Source organism: Enoplosus armatus, chromosome 5, assembly GCF_043641665.1.
Source record: "Enoplosus armatus isolate fEnoArm2 chromosome 5, fEnoArm2.hap1, whole genome shotgun sequence".
NCBI classification, from domain to species: Eukaryota; Metazoa; Chordata; class Actinopteri; order Centrarchiformes; family Enoplosidae; genus Enoplosus; species Enoplosus armatus.
Window position 1 is genome coordinate 19,882,114 of NC_092184.1, and position 20,096 is coordinate 19,902,209.

Consider the following 20,096-nt stretch of genomic DNA (forward strand, 5'->3'; position numbering starts at 1 on the left):
GTGTATGTGAGTCTGTGCTGAAGACTCACAGTCAAATAATAGATTCCCAGCATTTCTAGGTGTTACATGACGAAACAAGATGCTCCCAGCTCCAGTAATCCCTTAGTAACCTTCTATATCTGTTTCGCAGCGGGTTGTCATGTCACCATAATCATATGGCAGAGTCACAGCAGCAGCGGACTTCCTTTGTTGGCTCTTTTCACTCTATCCAAACATGTCTGTGGTGAATGGTGTGCAAAGGTCTTTCATTTTCAACAGAGATTTTCCCCCAGCTCAGTGGCTTTCAAAGGTGGGTGAATAGGTCCCCAAATGATGTCTCAGAAATGGTTCGAGGAGGCGGCATGTTGCCAAAGCATGTCAAGTCTCAGTTATGTCAGGTAATGTGAGTCAGGTAGACAAGCAGCACGAATAAGAGTATGAATAAAAGGTAGGATTTGTTAAATTAGCCTGTCTGTGATTAAAAGCGCGTTTGAGGTGTAAGAGAAATGTGAGATGATGAAAAGTTTCTTTTTGAACAGTCTACAAAACGGTACAAAGGGCAGTGGAGGACGGCAAACACTCTCAGTTTCATTTTTAGCCCGACATAAACGTTTATGAGACAAATTCATTGGCAGTGACATCAAACTGAGATTTAGATGACAGGGTGTGCAATGAAAGCAAAAAAAAAAAAATCAACGCTTTGCTGAAGCTATTATCTTTTTTTATCATGGTGATTAACTGCAGCATGATCCTGATAGTTTATCTACCTCTTTATTTACATCACTGACAACAAGTAGTAGACTGCAACAGATATGTTTATGCTGCAGTAATAAATGAAAACAATGGTGAAACCTTGGGGACATTGTTGATCATGTCTTGTTTATGAGTGTGATAACTTTTAATCAACTACGTCCTGACTTGTTCTGTGGTAGCAGCTGGCATCAGTCTTTATGAGATTACAGACAGAAGCCCATATTTTCAGCTGAGGCACAACACATATTGCTGTTACAAATGTAAAACATATCGAACATATCAATGCTACTAACTGTCATTTAGGCAACTGACTTCAGTCGTGTAAATTTGACAAGATAGCTGAAGGGGAAAATAAAAAATATAGTACTATGATATCTGTTGGCAAACAAAACCCACTTACCAGGGTTGCCTCTCTTCTTCCTAGATGGTCACTTCAGGTCCAGTTAGCTCTCTCGAAACTGTCACTGCTGGTTCATTAAAGTTGTACAGAGTATCATCCACTGCCATCAAACACTAGGTTGCAGCTGCATGACAGCAACATCACTGTCAAGTTAGCTGAACCTTGCCAGGACTGCTGGTGAATACACACTTCAGTCAAGTAGGGTTTTTTTTTTTAATCTTGATCATATAGTCGAGCTGGACACGCAGTTTCTCTGTTAATAACAAATTCAAACTTACCAAGACGGCCAATTTCATACTCTCAGTCCACAATGGGCGTCCAGAGTAAACTGTCCCAGAGTCCCCACGCTCTGAGGTGTTGAAACACTATTTTGAAATGTATGACATTTCAAACAAATCCTCTGCCTCTGGCTGGTCTGTCTTGGCCTTGACTAGGTCTTGTCTGTAGGAGATTCAGCTGATTCCCCGAGTTTTGTGTCCAGAAGTTTGTCTAAGCCAGCGATGTCTGAGAAGCAATCAACGCTAACAGCCCTGGCTGCAGCACACACCCCTAGAGAGAGTTAACTAACTGCCCCCAGTAGCCCAGACAGTGGCAGAGGCCACACACACACACACACACACACACACACACACACACACACAATTCTTTTCTTTTATTATCCCTCACTCTCAAAGACTCAGGCTAAGTTTCCTGGCAACCAAGTAGTCAAAAAGAGTAGTGTTTGTGAGTCCAGGCCCAATCGTCTGTATGTAACACAATATGTGTGTGTGTGTGTGAGAGAGAGAGAAAATAAACTATGTGAGGTACAATTACGCCCCCTACACACACACACACACACACACACACACCATAGCTACAGCAACACAATTCACAAGAACATTAGTATTCTACTGCCACTCATAAAAGTGTTCAAGCATTGAAAGAACTTTAAAAAGTACTGATGTGAACCTGGACCTGAACAAAAATAAAACATACACCACCACTGCTTTATAGTGCCATTCAAATGCCTTTGAGAGGACTTCCTGTGGGTCACTCGTAGCTGTACACACACACATACACAACAAAAGAGTCTCTTAGGGATTTGTTAAACCGAGACAAACAGACAGAAGCTATACATCCAACACAGATATTATCATTCCCCTCCCTCCCTGCTGCTTCAGTGACCACGACCAATCCCTGTGTGTGACTTAATGGCCTGGAATAACTTGAATTAGCTGATTATAGCGGTCGTCAACGGTGACAGGATCAGAAAATTAGGTCTCAGCAATTTCAATAATAAAGCTTTAAAAATTAACACTATCACAATTGGATTACAGTGGTGCATGTAGGAGCCAGTACAGAGCCCAAAATAGCCCACCACAAATCCACCGTGGAAAATCCACTATTATACAGGGAGAAGAATGAAGTTGCTGGAATGGGGAAAAAATTGGTACGGATCTTCAAGTACTGGGAGGAAAGAGGTGCAGGCAAAGAAAGAGACAGCAAGGGCAACTGAGCGGAAATGAAGCACTTTTCATACAGCAATGCAAATCTAAACGGGAGACCCACTTTTGAAAATCTTTCTCAAAAGACAGAACTCTTTTGCAATAAAAAGCGTTTTTTCAACACACTCCTTGTTCTGAATTTCAAGTCCCTTTGTTTGATTTACATGTGGTTCAAGGAACGTTGTCATGGCCGTGGCGATTAAAGTCTACCACAAAGATAGAAAGACAGGAAGTGACAAAGAGAAATGATTCATTCATTGCATTCACGGTCAAATGCATTTGTGTCAATTTAGTTAAGATTAAATCACGGCTTATTTCAAATTATTTGAAATCTGGATGAAAATTCCAACCAGTCACTAATCATCCATTCTGGATTGTGTTGATCTTTATATTCATGTCTGCAAATCTAGCAGTTGCAAGAAATATCCACCCTCAGTCACTACAAGTGTTTGTCAGTCTGAGAATTATTGTGATCAAGTTCTGTAACTTTTTCTGCACCAAGTCAACTTTTGCCGTTTGTTGTGACGACCTTCAACTATTCTGTGGTTTTGAATATGGACTCCACAAGCCAACCTGTTTTTGAGGACTAGGTTGAGCCCACAATTGTAGCTGTGCCCCGTGTGAGATTGTGTTACAAATTGAGAGTCCAAAAGAAAGGATTTACTCATTGATGTTAAGTATCTGACATTAAAACAGATGTTTACCATTGATGTTGGTGGATTTCTGAAAAGATCTCTGATCAAATAAAATGAAATATCTCAGTGTTGCATCCTGCTATGGTTATGTATTCCACATTAACATGGGGATTTAAAAAAAATAGAAAATTTCACCAGCAAACAATGAAATGTAAGGTTCAAAGCGTTTCACAGTGGATTTTCCTTTTGTATAGACACATACAGCAGTGGTCCCCAACCTAACATATCTGAGGATAAAAAAGAAAAACATTTCACACTAAATTTGCTTGTTCCCTTGTGAAATACTGAATACTTTTACCTCTTCAAGTCTGTAAAAACCCTTTCAATCAAACTCTTTCACCCCTTTTGTTCACACAAGTAGATGTTTTAAGGGGTAAAATCACTGACAGGGTACATCCCAAATCCTTTTTGGATCGGATCATTCTTCAGATTATGCATCACTGATCACCTAACATTAAAAAAAGCCATGTGTTCTTTTATACAGCGGACCATCTATTGTTGGTAGACAGTAAATGTGAAGATTTCATATATTTCCGTAACTACAGTAAAAATAACGACAACACAGCTGGTGAGTTACTGCTAACCTGGATGGGTTGAGTTTATGGTGCAGTGGGTGAAGCAGTGACTACAAGAACAGTACAGGACAAAGAAACAGACGGTGAACATTTCATATTCCCAAACTTTTTCCTCCAGACTGTGATTTCTTGACAGGATTTGAACCCATCAGATGTAAGCTGAATATGTACAATTTCCCCCCAGGGATCAATAAAGTATTTCTGATTCTGATTCTGATGATGGATGCCAATAGTGGCAGGATATTAGTGCCAAGTATGTGATACCATCATGTAGATTAAGATTATGTTTTACAATAGAAAAATTGGGTGAGAATGTAATTGGAAACTGAATGCCACTTCTTTTCATTGCACTCTTTTAGACTTGTGCAATAACCAAACCTTTACATAGCGGCGCATTAGGGCCATTGTAGATTAAAAATAAATAAACTACAGAGAGTGTGGGGTAAATGTTGTAGCTTTGGTGGCGGCCAGCAGTGGTGCTGATACAGTGGATTGTAAATTGTAGTTAAACACACTTAAGTGAAGCGATGTGATTCCTTTAGCGAAAAAAAACCCAACACAAGTTTTTTCTCGTAAATTTATGACTTTATAATCTCAGAGATTAGATACATTTGTGATTTTTTTTCTCGAAAATGTACGAGTTTTTTCGCGGAATATTACCCCCCTCCCCGGCTCTGTAATTTTATCTTTTTTTTTTTTTTACCAACAATGGCGCTAATAAACCATCGTACTTTTAAGGACAAGGGAAATAATCACCTTTCTCCTAAACTTTTTCAGAACTGCACAGTGCTGAACAGAGAGAAAAATATATAAAGGAATGAAGAAATATCGACTTAAGAGTCTGATAAAAGAACAACATAAAAGAGAAGTAAAAATCCCTGGCAATTACTGTCATCCTGATTTGCTTTGAACCTCAAACTACCTGATCTCCCCTCAAAGCCACAGAATCATAAATTATACAGCCCAAAATAATAAAAACATCTTTACAAATTACAAAGCCTCATATCACCTATTCTCTTAATAAAAGCGTCTGTCTGTGTGTGTCTTCTCAGGCTGCTACACCACCGTCTTGAAGGCCTGCAGGAACATGTTGGTCTGGTGGATGAGCCGGTTGGCGCTGACAAACACGTTTATCGCTCTGGAAACAACCGTGACAGAGACACAAGGACACATGTGTCAATCATACAGCAAAGAAACCATGGCAACAATATTAGGATTGATCTAGGAAACACTTTGATCTGGCTGGAATGGGGAATGTCAGGCATCAGAGAATACAAGCCAGCATGAATCCACAGGAAATGGGTCAAGGGAATTATTCAGCAACGGTGGATTTGATAGAAGCGGGCCTGTGATCAAACGACAACCATTTACATGGTGGTGACAGTGTGTGTGTGTGTGTGTGTGTGTGTGTGTGTGTGTGTGTGTACAACTATTACATGTGTTGGTAGCTGTGTGTGCACGTGAAAAAATAAAAGGCTGAACAAGTGAGTGAGAAGACAGAACAGGAAGAAAAACAGACAGAGAAAACTGGTGAAACAGAGAATAAACTAGAAACAGTGTCATACTTTCCATCTTTGAAGTAGGTTTTGAGAGTGTCACTGAAGCTCTTGGAGTATTTCACAAACTCTTTCTTCTGCTTTTCCAGTGCCTAACCAATAAATACAGACAGCCTTTCAGCTCCACTTATTTCACAGGAACTGCGTTTATGTGTGAGCATTTCTTCTTCTTCATGTACCTACTTACCCGTCTATTCTGATACTGGTATTTCCTGAAGACAGTATTAACTGTGTCGAGCAGCTCCTTGATGGCACTGGCGATGTCTCTGTGGATGACACACACAAATAAGCGCCTGTTAAAGAAATACAATATCTCAGAATCAGTCTGTTTTTATCAGGTGGTGATATCCCGACACAACAGCTCTTTGATGCTGCTCGTTGCCTCCCTTTCTTCCCCTTTTCACACAAACATGCTTTCACCTTCAACTTTTTCTCCCCTCGCATGCACTTGAAATCTGCTGTTGCGTAACTTTAATTTTTTTTGCATTCCTTTTGAATTGATTTCATTTCTAAGCCCTCCGCTGGGTAAGTAACTTAAGCAGTGACTCACTAAGAGTATTGAATTCGATCAAAATAATGGCAAAGTGGGCCAAGAAAATGAAACATCCTTCACTTTCTCTCTTTAGTGTGTGTGTGTGTGTGTGTGTGTGTGTGTGTGTGTGTGTCTGTGTGTCTGTGTGTGTGTGTGTGTGTGTGTGTGTGTGTGTGTGTGTGTGCTTGTCTGCTTGTGTGCTTGTGTGCGCGGTGGACAGGGACTTAAAAAGGCATGCAGGGACCTTACAGTTTTGTCATCACTATTTCATAAGATACAAATATCACTATCTATGTGTGTTGCATGTTTCAATTACATGATTTCTAAACTTAGGTCATGCGATGACACCTAAGCCAGTTCCACTGGCTGATAAAGACTGGACCTGTGGTGAGTTGAGATTATTTTGTAATGCATACTGTTCCCAAGGTCACAAATTAACTCCCATGCTCAAGACGTCTCACCTGATTTGAGTTCACTTCATCTTGTTTTGCTAAATCAAAATATAACTTGTTTTATTCCACATGAACACTGATCTTCATTCCACTGAATGCCAAACACCCTCTGAATGTATACAATGAAAGATTTATTTGAACACAATAATTAACTCCAGCAAGTCTTTCTTCTTTTTGCTCATTTATATTGCACACACAAGAACATGCTGTCTTGCTAAATGAAGGTGCTGTAGTAAACACCATATCTTGTGCTTTAGCTTGTGGACTGCAGCTCTTGAAGTGTGTTCAGACAGAGCAAGAAGTTTATTTTTCACCCTGCATTATTTGCATGAATAGGACCAACGGACTGTTAGTGCAGTCTGCTTTTATTCGCCCCAAACCACCAACAACGTACCAACAACACAGACGTTTGCTCTAGCTAGCAACATATGCACTGACCCCAAGTGTGTGTGTGTGTGTGTGTGTGTGTGTGTGTGTGTGTGTGTGTGTGTGTCAACTCAGACTGACCTCAAAACTCCACAGGAACTATTAAAAGATTTTCAACTTGTGCAGACTCGTCTTTGTCCCGTTACACTGCATGAAGCGAACATCTATTCGCAGCCACTCGACTTTCCTTTGACTTTGTATTCAACTGTGCCTCGTCTAAAATTTGCTTCACAAAAGATCTTATTTTTTTGTTTTTATGCAATGAGGGTCTTCATCACAAAGGCACTCACTGTTATCAAAGCTTATTTACTTACTATAAAAGAAAATGATTTATATTTATATACAGAATTAAACCTGTGTATAATGCACACATAGACATTCACACACTGAGCTGTCTTACTTGATGGTCTGTAGGAAGCCTACTCTGTCATTGATCTCATCTGGTATGGTGCTGAGGATGAGTTTCAGAGCTCGGGCCCTCTCGTTCAGCTCCCGGAACTCTGGCTCCCGCCTGTCAATCATGAACTCTGAAAGCACCAAGAGGAAGAGAAAAATACAGATCTGAAACTCCTCAGTGACGGGCATGTCAACACACACATGCAAATAGCTACAGGGGACACTGACATGAAGCAATTAATAATGGTGGCACATGTGAAAAGTCTACAGTGCAAATGTATAAAATGAATGCAGGGTCAAGTATGCATGTGTGAATGTGTGTGTGTGCGCACACTTTAAAGTGACAGTGTTTAGTTTGTTAAGTGAAGGCAGGATTGAACTTGGGTTACGCCATGCAGAAGGTACCGTTAAAATTCATCCAAAGTGTGTGTGTATGCATGTGTGAATTCATTACTACCATCAATCACTGTGCACGGCACAAGGAATTCAATTACGGACAGAAAGGAACATTTGGGAACAGGGAGAGCAGTTGATCTGTGGAGAAACAGCCCCCCCCAGTGGATAATTGGGCTAATGTAATATGGACTGGGGCGTCACAGAAACCCAAGCAAAGCTAGGTAATCATCCAGGTTAGAGTGTTGTGCATGTTCTGCCTTTGGAGGAGCAAGTTAAAAAGGAAACAATATAATAACATAAAGTGATATGTAAACTGTGGTGGTTAATGCTAGCACCATTCACCGAGCATCCTACCTTCCACATCGTCTGCAGCCATGCGAAGTAGAGACTCACTATAGTTGACTTTTAAGTTCTTCTTCTCCAGTATTTTCATAACCATTTCCTGTGTTAGACCCGGGTTCTCCTTCTCTGCCTTGAAACACACAAACATATAGCTGCACTGAAAGTAATCACAGTCAGCCTTCAAATCAACAGAAAGTTGATGGTCTGAAATCATTTAAAAATGGGCAGTTCATCCCATGAAAGGTAAACAAACTAAAGAAAACATGTTTCTTTACCTTTATGAATGCTGCCCTCAAGGTCTGTGCTGCTGCCAAGTTGACTTTCTCCAACTGAAAGTTATAATTCACAGACACACAAACATCAGCCAGTCGCACAACACAAAACACACACAGCTTAGCTCTTATCATGGCCTCTCTTCTGTCCTGAAATGTGAGTACATACAAGCCAGGCATCCTGCAATATGAAAGGAGGACACTGTGTTACTGTATTGTGAAAAGCTTTGAGTCCGTCCATCTAAACTTAAGGAGAACTGCAGTCTATTCCCTTCCTCCGGGCTGATATTCTGGTATTACAGAGCTCGTCACTACAAAGTATAAATTGTGTCTGTCATTTTGCTCAACATGTATTCACGCATGTGGGTTTAAAAATAAAGCATCTTTTAACAATCAATTTCCCCACAAGTGTCATAATTGTGAATACTGTTATCATTATTATTGCTACAACTTATTTTACCCTATATTTTTCTGGTTTTTTTTTTGTTTTTTTGTCCATTATGGAGGTGGGAGGAATTGATGAATTGATGAATTGATGTTGGGTGCTGTTTGTATTGATTGTATTGTTTTTTTTGTGGGTAAAAAAAGGTGGACTTGTTGAAAAAAAAAAATAATTATAATAAAATAATAAATTTCCCATCAAGCTTCACTACAAGAATAAATTAAAGCCAAAAACGGTTGCAGCAATCAGATGTGAGAAGAGCTGACACAAAGTCTTAGGCTATAGTTTGTGGTGATGCAGTTTCAACTTTTTCCATTTCATGTTTTTTTTTATCAGAGAGTGAGACATGAAATGAAGGGAGAGATGAAGGGGAATGACGCTGCAATTGCATGATCAGCACCAAAAACTCATAGGCCACCAGGGCACCAGTAAAAATTGTTGTCCAATTTATAGTGTTTGCCAAGCTTTCAAACACAACCCTCCTGTCCTCTGTGGGGCAAAATTATGAAACAGTCCGGTCCTTTACTTATCTGTGTGTGTGTGTGTGTGTGTGTGTGTGTGTGTGTGTGTGTGTGTGTTACACTATACCCAGAGAGCAAAGATGTAGGTTTTAAATTGTTTTCAGTACAAAATGGTATGTCATTTGTTTGATAAATGAGGCCAATTGATTTCAGGTATATGCTGCCACATATAGTATCCTCTATTGATTTTCTTTGTCTTGACTTTTGATATAATTTGCACCTCTTGTTAAAACCCTGGTGTATTTGATGGTTTTGGATTGGTGCCACATATATATTTGTACATTTGTTCAGAATAATTATCCAGAGAATAGAAAACAAGACTTACTTGCTTACCTACTTTCTACAGCCATGTTTGCGGCTCTGTGACGCACAACGGTGCTTTGAGCTAAATGCTGACATCAGCATGCTAACACACTCACAATGACAATGCTAAGATGCTGAGGTTTCGTGGGTATTACGTTGACCATCTTAGTTAGCGTGATCCCATACTAACGTTTGCTAATTAGCAATAAATACAAAATACAGAGGCTGATGGAAATGTCATTAGGTTTGCAGGTATTTAGTTGTAAACCAAAGTAATGGACATTTTAATTTTGACCTGATTATGATAATAGAAAGATCAGGGGATCAAAGTTTTTACAATTCATCCTCTGGGGATTGTGAATATCTGTACAAAAGTTCAGTGCGTAGATTAGTAAATACCCACCACATATTGACAGTAACTTGTTAGCACTTCTTCCTCGTTGTTGACTCAACTTTAACTAGGAACTTCCACTGTTTCCTTATTTCTACTCTGCTACACCATAAACTTTTGAACAAAATCACACTCACAGTTAACCTCTGCTAGCATTTCCATTAAACACACATTATAACCTCCTCCACTTGACCTGAATATTCACCAAAAGTCTTTTACTTCAACAGAAACTCTGCATTCTTTACCTGGTTAAAGACAGGATACATCACACTGTAGAGAGCCATAGAGACTATGGAGGCGGTGTCGGCTTCATTCTTCATATCTTCCATGGTCATCCTTGACCAATCAATGGCCCTTTGTGTGTGTGCTTCTCCACTGATGCCAGTTTCACCGCATTCAATCACTCACAGCAGACTGACAGAATGGGAGCAGACAAGTACCTGAAGAAGAAGAAGAAGAAGAAGAAGAAGAAGAAGAAGAAGAAGAAGAAGAAGAAGAGGGCAGGACAGGTGAGCAAGCAGGGAGAGATAAATGGTGGATGAAAATGACAGAGGAGGGGATTAAAAGAAAAAAGGTTTTAAAAAAAGTGGTTACAATTAGAAATCAATTCAACCACTTAAATGTTCTTGTTTTGAAAAGAGGGGACAGAACATTTGGTTAGTGAAAGAGTCACAAAATCCATTTTATGATGATTCCACCAATGCGCCAGCTTTATTCCTTCCCATTACATGTCATAAAATCCCACGTGTACCACTTCCCAGAAAGCTTTTCAGTCACAGTCATGATCATCACATAACAGCCACAATGCTGAAGGGTGTGCACTTTACTGTTCCACTGGGTGCAATGGTGACAAAACTGGCATGAGTCATACCTGAATAAGGAACACCCTCTCCAATATTATTGCTGCAATAAAAATATCACTGTGATAAATATAGAACCCTGCCATACATATTCAGTGAATTTTCCTCCTCAATCTTGTCATAAAGAAGCAGTGAATCCTGGTGGTTAGAATAAGAGGAAAATGCCTATGATATCCTCTTTCATTGGTCTCTCTCGTTCACTCTCACACACACACACGCCTGTATCTGACACCTCCAGGACCAGTTCTTCCTCAGCCATTGTTTGTTGCATGACACTTTTACATGATCTAGTATGCTGTTGTGCTTCATTCTACTCATCATACAACAGATTGTTTTTCGGAGGGCAGGGACACTCACTTACATACCAAGACTGTCTTTATGTGTGCTCCTTGTTTTTTCAAGATTCCAGTGAGTCTCCGCCTTATGACCGGGCATGACTTTAAACCACCATCTAACTGTAAATAAGAGGGTTCTAATAAAGTTTATTAGATGTTTTATTTTGCCCTTTGATACCCCCTATTACACAAACATTAAGGTTATAAACGAGTCCCGGGTGGCATTGTTTCCTAATAGCAATAGCTGACTAGGATTATGAGAGGAGCATCAGTCACAGTGTCTTCATACAGGCATTTGAAAACAACCACCACTGAGGAACAACAAGGCGTGATTACAGGGGACCCTTCTGTGTATATAAAGAGAAATTTAACACCAGGCTGAAAAGCAGGGCTTTGCTGCCCTCTCTGGTTGAAAGTTTCAAACCTGTTTCACCTCTGACCACACCCAGTATCACTGACAGGAGTCAGAAGAGTGCTTAGGTACACCCGTAACCACACCCAACAGTGATGTCATGGGGTCCTGGAGTTCACCTATACATCACTGCAGCAAGGTGAGAAGTTGGACCACTAGAGGTCAGCAAAGACAAGGTTGTCATGGGGGGGTTAAGTTACTCAGACAGAGGAAAAAAATAGGAATACAATAAACAGAAATACAATATACAGTTATTATACAGTAAGTTTTGTATAATGTTTGAGATAATGACAAACCAAAAGTAAACCTTAATCCAGCTGAATTCTATTACAGCTGGACACTTTATTACTTTCGGGATAGTGTTCTCTCCTTCTCTCATAATCCTAGACAGCTGGCAAAGTATAAACCTGGATCTAAGGTGTTTCCTAGTAACACAATTCAAATGCTAAAGGTCGTCAAATTTATATTGCATTTAGACAGGACTTTTCTTGGCCCAACGTGGGGATACGTTTAATCTAATGTGTGTGCCTGTACAGTACATATGTAACTTTGACATCAACAAAATAAACAAAAATCAACACTTGCATAATTTAGCACAGATACTTCCTGTGCAAAGAAAAACAAAATCTTCTTGGACAGATTTTAAATAAGGGACAACTGGTGATATGTGTGGAAAGTCAATTAGTGCATTCTTTAGTAACTCCCAAAACACATTCATTCAATTAAGGTTGTGTCAAATCATAATTGCTCAATCGGTGGCCCTAAATTAATGTGTAAAGATCTGCTTAACAAAGTCCAAGATTTCCTCCATATATTAAGTGAACTGTGAAGACTGGAAAGGAGGAGTAACCTCCAACATGGTTCTGGTGTTGTATATGCTGGCTCACTAGTATAGGAGTAAGGTCACTTAAGTAGGTTTCCCAATTGACAACTGGGACAGACGAGGTGGTCCCTTTTCCGTATTCATTACAATTCATAGATCTTTGTGGCAGCAGGCAACTGACAGTGATGTCAGGTGATGCTACCGTGCCATAACCACTATACTCCAACAAGTGTGTCACTTGAACTGACTGAAATACCATATCGCTGATGGAGAGGGTTGACAGTTAACGTTACTGCACGACACTTACATGCGGCCATTTAGTTGTCAATAACGAGAAGGGAAGCAGCGAGACGATGGCAAGAAGGCGGATAATATGAAAGGCGAATAATATTTACAGGTAGCGTTAACGAGCTAACATGAGATTAGCAGTTTAGAGCAGCTGATCAACTCTGTCCTTAGCTAACTAGCGCTGCAGTGCATATCGCTAGCTAAGTGTCTGGCGATAAAACGACGAAACTATGCAAGTTATAACAAAAACAGACAGATACTTCCGTTATTTGCTCAGACAGGCCACTCACCCGCTCTTGTTGTGGTCTGTGTTTCATTCAGGAAGTTTTCTGCCTGACAAAACTGTCACCGAGAGCCGGGGTGGGCGGTGATGAGAGCTGTCCGTTGGTATCGCACGAGAGGCTGGTTGTAGTTCTTTCGTTAAGTCTCCTTCATGTTTCTTCAATATAATGGCCACCAAAACAGACTTCAAATCCCAAAATGGTACGGGTGGTGTATTTTTTAACCCTTGTAGCGCTTTCGTTGACAGCGCTACATACGAGCATTTAACACTTTTCCACTTTTAGAGAGCACACAATATCAAAGTGCTATCTTCAGTGGTTTACAAAAGATACATTTAACTGTAGAGTTAAAATTACAGCAAACTCAGCTAACTGTTGCACTGTAGGTCAAGATAGTTATCTAACAATCCCAACGGCTGTCAGTTAGCGTTACACATAAACAACAGTATATAGTATTTAGTTAAGTTGTGACGGGTTTCTATGAATATTCGTTATACACTTAATGTACGTGATAGAACTGCGGATTTGCTAAAAAGGAAACTATGCTAGCCGTTGTAACAGGCTAATTTCAGGCCCAATATGTATACAAATAGAGGCAGGTAAAATAAAATACGTTGAATAAAATTGGGGCGTACGAATGTGTCAAACTTTCAGTGACTCGTACCCGCTGTGAAGAGTGTCGAAAAAAATGTATATGATAAAGGTAAACTAAATTAAATGTTCACATAAGCAAAGACGGAAGCAGGAGAGACAGATAGGCTCTCGTTTCACATCGATACTCTTTGGTCAACATTCATTGGACCAATGGATGTGGAGGGGGCGGAGTCTGCGGCAAATGAACAAGCAGCGAGCTGCGGCGCTGGAGGAGAGCAGCAGAGAGAGACCGCACACATCCATCCATCCACCCTGCCTTCCTAACACCGTTTATCGGTAAGAGCCGTTTTATGCAATAACCTACAACTGGTTCAGTCACAGACCCTCAACTGATTTATCTGAATAAAATGACAGGATAACAAAGCGTAACTGCTCAGCTTTTGCAAGATAAGAAATAAAGAATAGCCTGTTTCTGAGTTTTTCCATTGAATTATTTTTATGAAGGTGTAGGAATGTGTAGTTGTAATAGGGAATTTTATGGAATAGTATAAAGGCATTATGATGTTTTAATCAACATGTGTATGCTTTTGGTAAGGGGGCGGGTGGACTCAACATTGGAGGCAAACATATTTCTTTAAGCCTATTGATTAAAGCCGTTACCCGTGTGTCCACCACCCAATTCTATTTAATTTTTGCCGGTGGTCTACGATTGCACTGCTTGTTTTTTTTTTGTTTGTTTGTTTTTCACTGAGCTCAGGCGCTGCATTGTGGTTCTTGTCCTTGAAATACAGGCAAAGGCGCAGTGAGAGTGAATGTGTGTGAATTAACGAGGCAGATTGTAGTAGCCTGGTCCTACCCTATCCCCACCCCACACACACACACACACACACACACACACACGCCACTTGTTTTTTCTTCATGCAGATTTGTGTGTGTGTGTGTGTGTGTGTGTGTTCATGGTGGTTTGGGTGAAAATTCATGTAGTAACAGACCCCGCACTTCACCTCAGGTTTAATCAAAGGAATTTTATATTGAAACCAAAAGAGGGGAAAAAAAGATTATCAAAACAATTCAGTGTTCTCCTTCTTGTGCCTCATTCTCTCAGTCCACCTCTGATCTCTTTATCTCTGCAACTAAGATAATGACCTCCTAAATCCTCATTTAGGCCCATACAGTAGTTATAGCAGCTCCATACTCAGAAAAACAGTATCCCTTTCAGTCATAATCTCAATCTATTAATCCCATATGCATCTGAATCACTGGTTAATCTCTGTGGATATATAGCCTGCTGTTTCCTATGATGTCAGTCCTGCCTATTCCCACCGAGCGCTGCATTAATTGTATTTCAATAATTAAATGTCTTTCAAATCAGCCTAGCGAAACCAAACGAGTGAAGGAAGAAGCAACTGACTGGGTGTGCATGTGTGTGACTGCCAACCATAACCTTGTTTGTATGTATGTGTGTGTGCAGGAGTGTTGACGTTTTTCTGTCAGTTACATATTCTGCTTTGAGAAGAAGAGGAAATTTGCAGTTGACTACAGATACATCTTGTCAGGCTAGAATCAAACCTGTTATGTGCTGCAGTATGAAGTGAGAAAAACATCTTTCTTTGTCCTGAAATACATTTATGCCCATGGTTACTGCATTTGAATTTACCGAAAATGCAGAACAAAAGGCTGGCAGTGATCAGCATGAAAAACTGCTTATTTGTCTTCCAGAAATGAAAGTCATTCACATGAAAAACACATTTTAAAACAGTGTGACAGTTTGAATTATTTAATAAATGTATAGTATATAATAAAACAAGTTAAAGAATTGAGTGTAAACTAAATTTCAGCAGTTTTTCTTCTGCAGTTTTCTGATTTTCTCCTCACTTTTCTAAATAAACGCACACACTGAGGCACACCACCTGCACATACGCACTCAGGCAGCAGGTTTGTCCCCTGTACAGTCTGCTGCAGCAAAGACACAGGGGATTAGTTTATACCTGGCCAGATAGGAGGATGAGAGCGGTGAGATATTCAGAGAGAAAGAGGTCAGGAGTTATATCAGGGAGTACAGAGAGGGAGAGAGGAAATCAAAAGAATGGAAATGAATTGTCTATTCGAATGAATGCCCCAAACTGTGATTTGTTGATATCTAAAATTAAATACATCGATGTTGGGGGAAAAAAATTGAATACATATAATCTGAAAAGAAACCTCTAAAATATATTATAAGATGAATTTAGCGAAGATACTGAGTTATCTTTTTACACTTCACATGCACACACACGTGTACCCTAGAATCGATCTGTCGATTGATTGGTGGCACCGAGGGATGGGCCGAGTGAAGAAGAGGGACGAGAGAGAGAGAGAGAGAGACAGATCTCTGTGAGGAGGAGGAGAACGGTAAAATGGTTGAAGTGATTCGGTAATACCCATATTTTTTCCCCTCACTCAAACTCTACGGCTGCAGCAAACAGCTCAAATACCAAATCAATTTGAATTATTCTCCTAATTGTCTCACTTGTCACCATCATTGTCTCTCTCAATCTCGTCTCTCGTTTTTTTTATACCTGTTCACGAGCTAACCCCCCCCCCCGAAGCAAAATAATCACAGTTCAGTTTAGTGAGTTAGTGATTCAAACACCCTTATTATCACCCTGCCGTCTGTCTGTCTCTCCATCTCAGCCTCATCACCTGGCTATCAAGTCTTATTCAGCATCGCCTGCCTTGTCTCTCTGTCTTAGCTCTATTACTCCCACCCCACACACACACACACACACACACCCACGTTCACCCCACAGGACTAGTTGATAGTGACCTTTCTTGTTCTCCGATGTCTCCGTGGTCTTTAGTCCATTTGAAAAAGCCTCCAGTCTTTTCACTTTTACCACTGACCCCAAATAGAGGCCGATCCAATTACAGCTCAAACCTCCAAACTGCGCTCCCACAGCACCGTAGCTGTTAGTGTGTGTGTGTGTGTGTGTGTGTGTGTGTTTTTCTGATATAGAGAAAGAAAAGAGACACTGTTGAGTGTGTCTTGGCAGAGCGTGGGGAGCAGTCAACCATCTTGCCATGCTATGCAGGGGGTCGTTGGATATCACTGGCTCAGAGACAAAGCTGCTATCTGCCTCCATTCAGCTTTTCAGTGCACTTCCCGTCTGTCGTTACTTGTGTCTTCCTCTTTTCTGCTAATTTTCTACCCACATGTCGTCCTTGTTTTTGTTGGTTTCTGTCTCTACTCGTCTTTTTTTCCCCACTCTCTCTCAGTCTATTAAACTGTCTTTATACCTCTTTATCTCTCTCTCTCTCTCTGTGTGTCTCTCCCTCTGGGTGTCTCTGTTAGCAGGGATTAATAAAGGGTTGTTAACCTCTGTTTGCCCTCTGTGGAGTGTACAGTGAGCATCCTGGGACTTCAGGCAGGTTCCATAGTGCATTATGTCATTTTCTAACAAGGAGCTGAATGAGCCGAGGGTCTGAGCTGAGGATGGGCTGTAGATAGGTAATGCTGTCTGCCACTGGAATGGATACAAACTGCAGGGGCAGAGTAGGAGGGTACATTACACATTAAACCCTACAATGGGAGGGTACATTACACATTAAATCCTACACTATTAGTGTAAAAAAGTATCGATCAGGGTTTCTCTGTGTCTTACAGCACATATCTCGTGTTGCCTTCTCAATCACAGAATTGTTCCGAATTTTTATCTATGACACATTTCACACTTGATTACAATTTCCTATGCATGAGGAAATTGAATTAATTTAATTGGCCACTTTATAAATTAAATTCTGTAAATGAGCCAATCCTGAAGTTGTAGAATTTCTACTTTATAAGATGTGACTGAGTGTATTTATTATTCATTATATAGAGCGGTTGCGATCATTAGAGGATTTAGTTTAAATGATTAACATGCACAGTGTAAAATACTGTGAGCGCTATAATATGTTGAAGTGGTGGTGAAGGCACAGTGGTGGATGTTCTATCAGAACAATTAATAATGATCATTTACTTATAAATCAATTAAAAGTTTCTATCATCTGTCTGGATTCTGAGATTTTACTATCACAAAAATTGAAACCTAGAAAAAAAACTGCTGTTATTTGTTTCACCAAAATGTGCTTCAAGGTGAGATCCAGTAGTAACCTCGTAGCCATTTAGCTGCTGCTGCCTGGTTGCTACAGTAGGTGCAAGTAAGGAGCGTGAGCAGAACGGACATCTTGATTGATGAATTGTATCCACTTTATTGGGTGCAGTAATGGAAGTCCCCAACCGCCATCAGTGCTTCCTTTCTACTACACTGCAATGGAGTTCAAGGCTCCACCCAGAGGTGGGCTTTATTGAAGCCTCCATGTGTCCATTTTCTGCTCTGCCTTTGGAGTCTCCAAATCAGCAGGTGAGCAATAGGTGAAACTGGGGAAGTGAGACACTCACAGAGACATGAGTGATTTGAGATTAATGATGTAGGTTTAATCATTTTTAGTGTGAGTGTGTGTCATGTGTCGTCTTGCATTTTACTCAGTTCAAGACCAGAACAATGAGTAGAAGGCGGCCGCTATGGCGCCTACAAGAAAAACTTGAAAGTCATGAATGATAATCAGACTCCATTATCTCTGTACTGCAAAGCCCTTTATAAGTTAGACATATTCATGGTGAAAATCGTGCCAGATTACTCTGCCATTTTTAACAGAGCGTCCGTCGTAGAAATTCAAGGTTTTTCGGGGCCAGAGATAATCATAGACATCATTCTCTGCAGTTTATTCCCAGAGGGATGGGCCTTGATGAAATGGGATGTTAGCACTTTCACAGAATTCGTCAAAGCGCATATGAGCTTCAGCAGTTTGGAAGTGTACTCAGAGCCTAAGTGAAGCGGCGGGCTGTGATTTGAGCTGAAGCAGAGAAGTGGGCTTAAGAAGGAGATACTGTTGGGGGACTTTGCTGCCGCTCCATAGTGATCACTTCCAGAGGAAAGAAGAAGAGCAGGAGCTTGCCTTGTTTTTGCAAAATTACTGAGTGAAGTCAGTGTACTGCATGTGTCTGGGGAGTGTGTGTGTGTGTGTGTGTGTGTGTGTGTGTGTGTGTGTGTGTGTGTGTGTGTGTGTGTGTGTTTTTGTACCAGACAGTGTCAGAGAGTGCATAGAGTGACAGAACTGGAGCTGGTGTGAAGAGTTTTTGCAAAGAGAGGGGTTACGAGAGACAGAAAACGCTGAGTAGTGTTCGAAAAAAGGAAAGCGAGTTTATCTGCCTACATGGAAGGAGGACGATATCTTTTAAGGGTAAAAAATTCCCTCTGTCAGCTTGGCAAAACGAAAAATGTCCATCACTTGCTGTTGCCTTGGTAACCTTAGCTTGGAAGTGTATGTGGAAATGTGTACTTCAATGTGTGTGTGTGTACCTGTGGATTTGAACCAGGAATGAGGATGTCCATGTTTAATAAATTCCCCCTGGCCTCCGAAGCATGCCGTCTCAAGGTGTTGGGTTTAAATGGCAGTAAGGATTAACGTACGTGCTGTGGATTTGGGTGACGTCACATTTTAATTGTGGAAATGTCAACCGCCGATCTATTCTGTCTGAGAATTAGGATTACACAGAGAGATTAGAGGCTGCTTTTAAAGGCCAGTGAGTTTAATTGCATGGAATTAATCAAGTTGTCAGGATTAAACTCTTGCAACTTAAACCACGAGAGATTGGTGGTTTCTTGTAGTCACGAGAGAACATTTTATAGCTGGGTGTTAAGTTTCCCCGCTTACCTGTGATGCATGCTGGGAGCCCCACCTGAGTCGACTGGAGCCAAAGTTGGGGTGGTAGTCGTCAATGGCCAAACTGGCAAAGTGTGGGATCCTCTTGCAGACAGCGTGCCACAACTCAGAAGGTCAGAATGGTGTCACCATTACACGTAATAGCCAGCCACCCATGGTGTTATCATCCACAGACACACATGAGGTGCACACACAATGATGCTCCACACTACTTTCCCTGGCTTAACTGCATGGCTGGGTCTTTCCTTACAGAAAGCAGGACTGTCTGTCTCAGAAAAGTTCAGCTCCCACAGCTCAGAAGGTCAGGAACATTACCTCCATTTACATCTCTGCCAGCCGCCCCCTCCTTTCCCTCAGCCTTTCTTACTCTCTCTGGATCTCTCTCAGTCTCTCTGCAATATCTGACTCACAGCACGACATGTGAGAGCAGGTGAACACACGTGACTAACAGTATATTAACTGCAATACATCAGTTTTGTGGCTTCGAGCATCAATTGGTTTTTCTGTTCAAACCTATTTAAAGTTTAAACCACAACGTCTGTGACTGCCAACTTGATGGAGCGTCCTGCTACTGAATGAGTCAAATCTGACTTAATATGTGATCAGATTAAATATCTTGAAGTATTTCTATCACAGGACTTCATTCAGTTTGCCCTACTCTGATTCCATTTACACTTTAGGGACATGATGATTTTTGTCCCATGAAAAGAACCAAAACCAATAATGCATCAGTCCGTCTCTCAGTACTTTCTGACTTACCTACGCTGTCTCTACCTCTCAGCCCTTTTGTTCCATATGAAGCTGTAAAATAATATGAACAGCTCACAAATATACAGTTAAATC

The 20,096-nt window shown here is 40.7% G+C and overlaps 1 protein-coding gene across 2 annotated transcripts; it reads right to left on the reverse strand.

The window, feature by feature from the left end:
* Positions 1–3,880: 3,880 nt before the first annotated feature.
* LOC139285126 (programmed cell death protein 10-like) lies at positions 3,881–12,962 on the reverse strand. Of its 2 annotated transcripts, none has more exons than XM_070905600.1 (8): positions 12,924–12,962; positions 10,161–10,355; positions 8,262–8,315; positions 7,999–8,116; positions 7,253–7,379; positions 5,630–5,708; positions 5,452–5,534; positions 3,881–5,024 (listed from the first exon to the last, which is right to left on the reverse strand). In XM_070905600.1, exons 2-8 carry the CDS (start codon positions 10,248–10,250, stop codon positions 4,943–4,945), a joined length of 633 nt encoding a protein of 210 aa, XP_070761701.1. In that variant the 5' UTR covers positions 10,251–10,355; positions 12,924–12,962; the 3' UTR covers positions 3,881–4,942. The 2 variants fall into 2 exon arrangements, with proteins under 2 accessions (XP_070761701.1, XP_070761702.1); XM_070905601.1 differs by lacking the exon at positions 12,924–12,962 and adding an exon at positions 12,653–12,736.
* Positions 12,963–20,096: the final 7,134 nt, after the last annotated feature.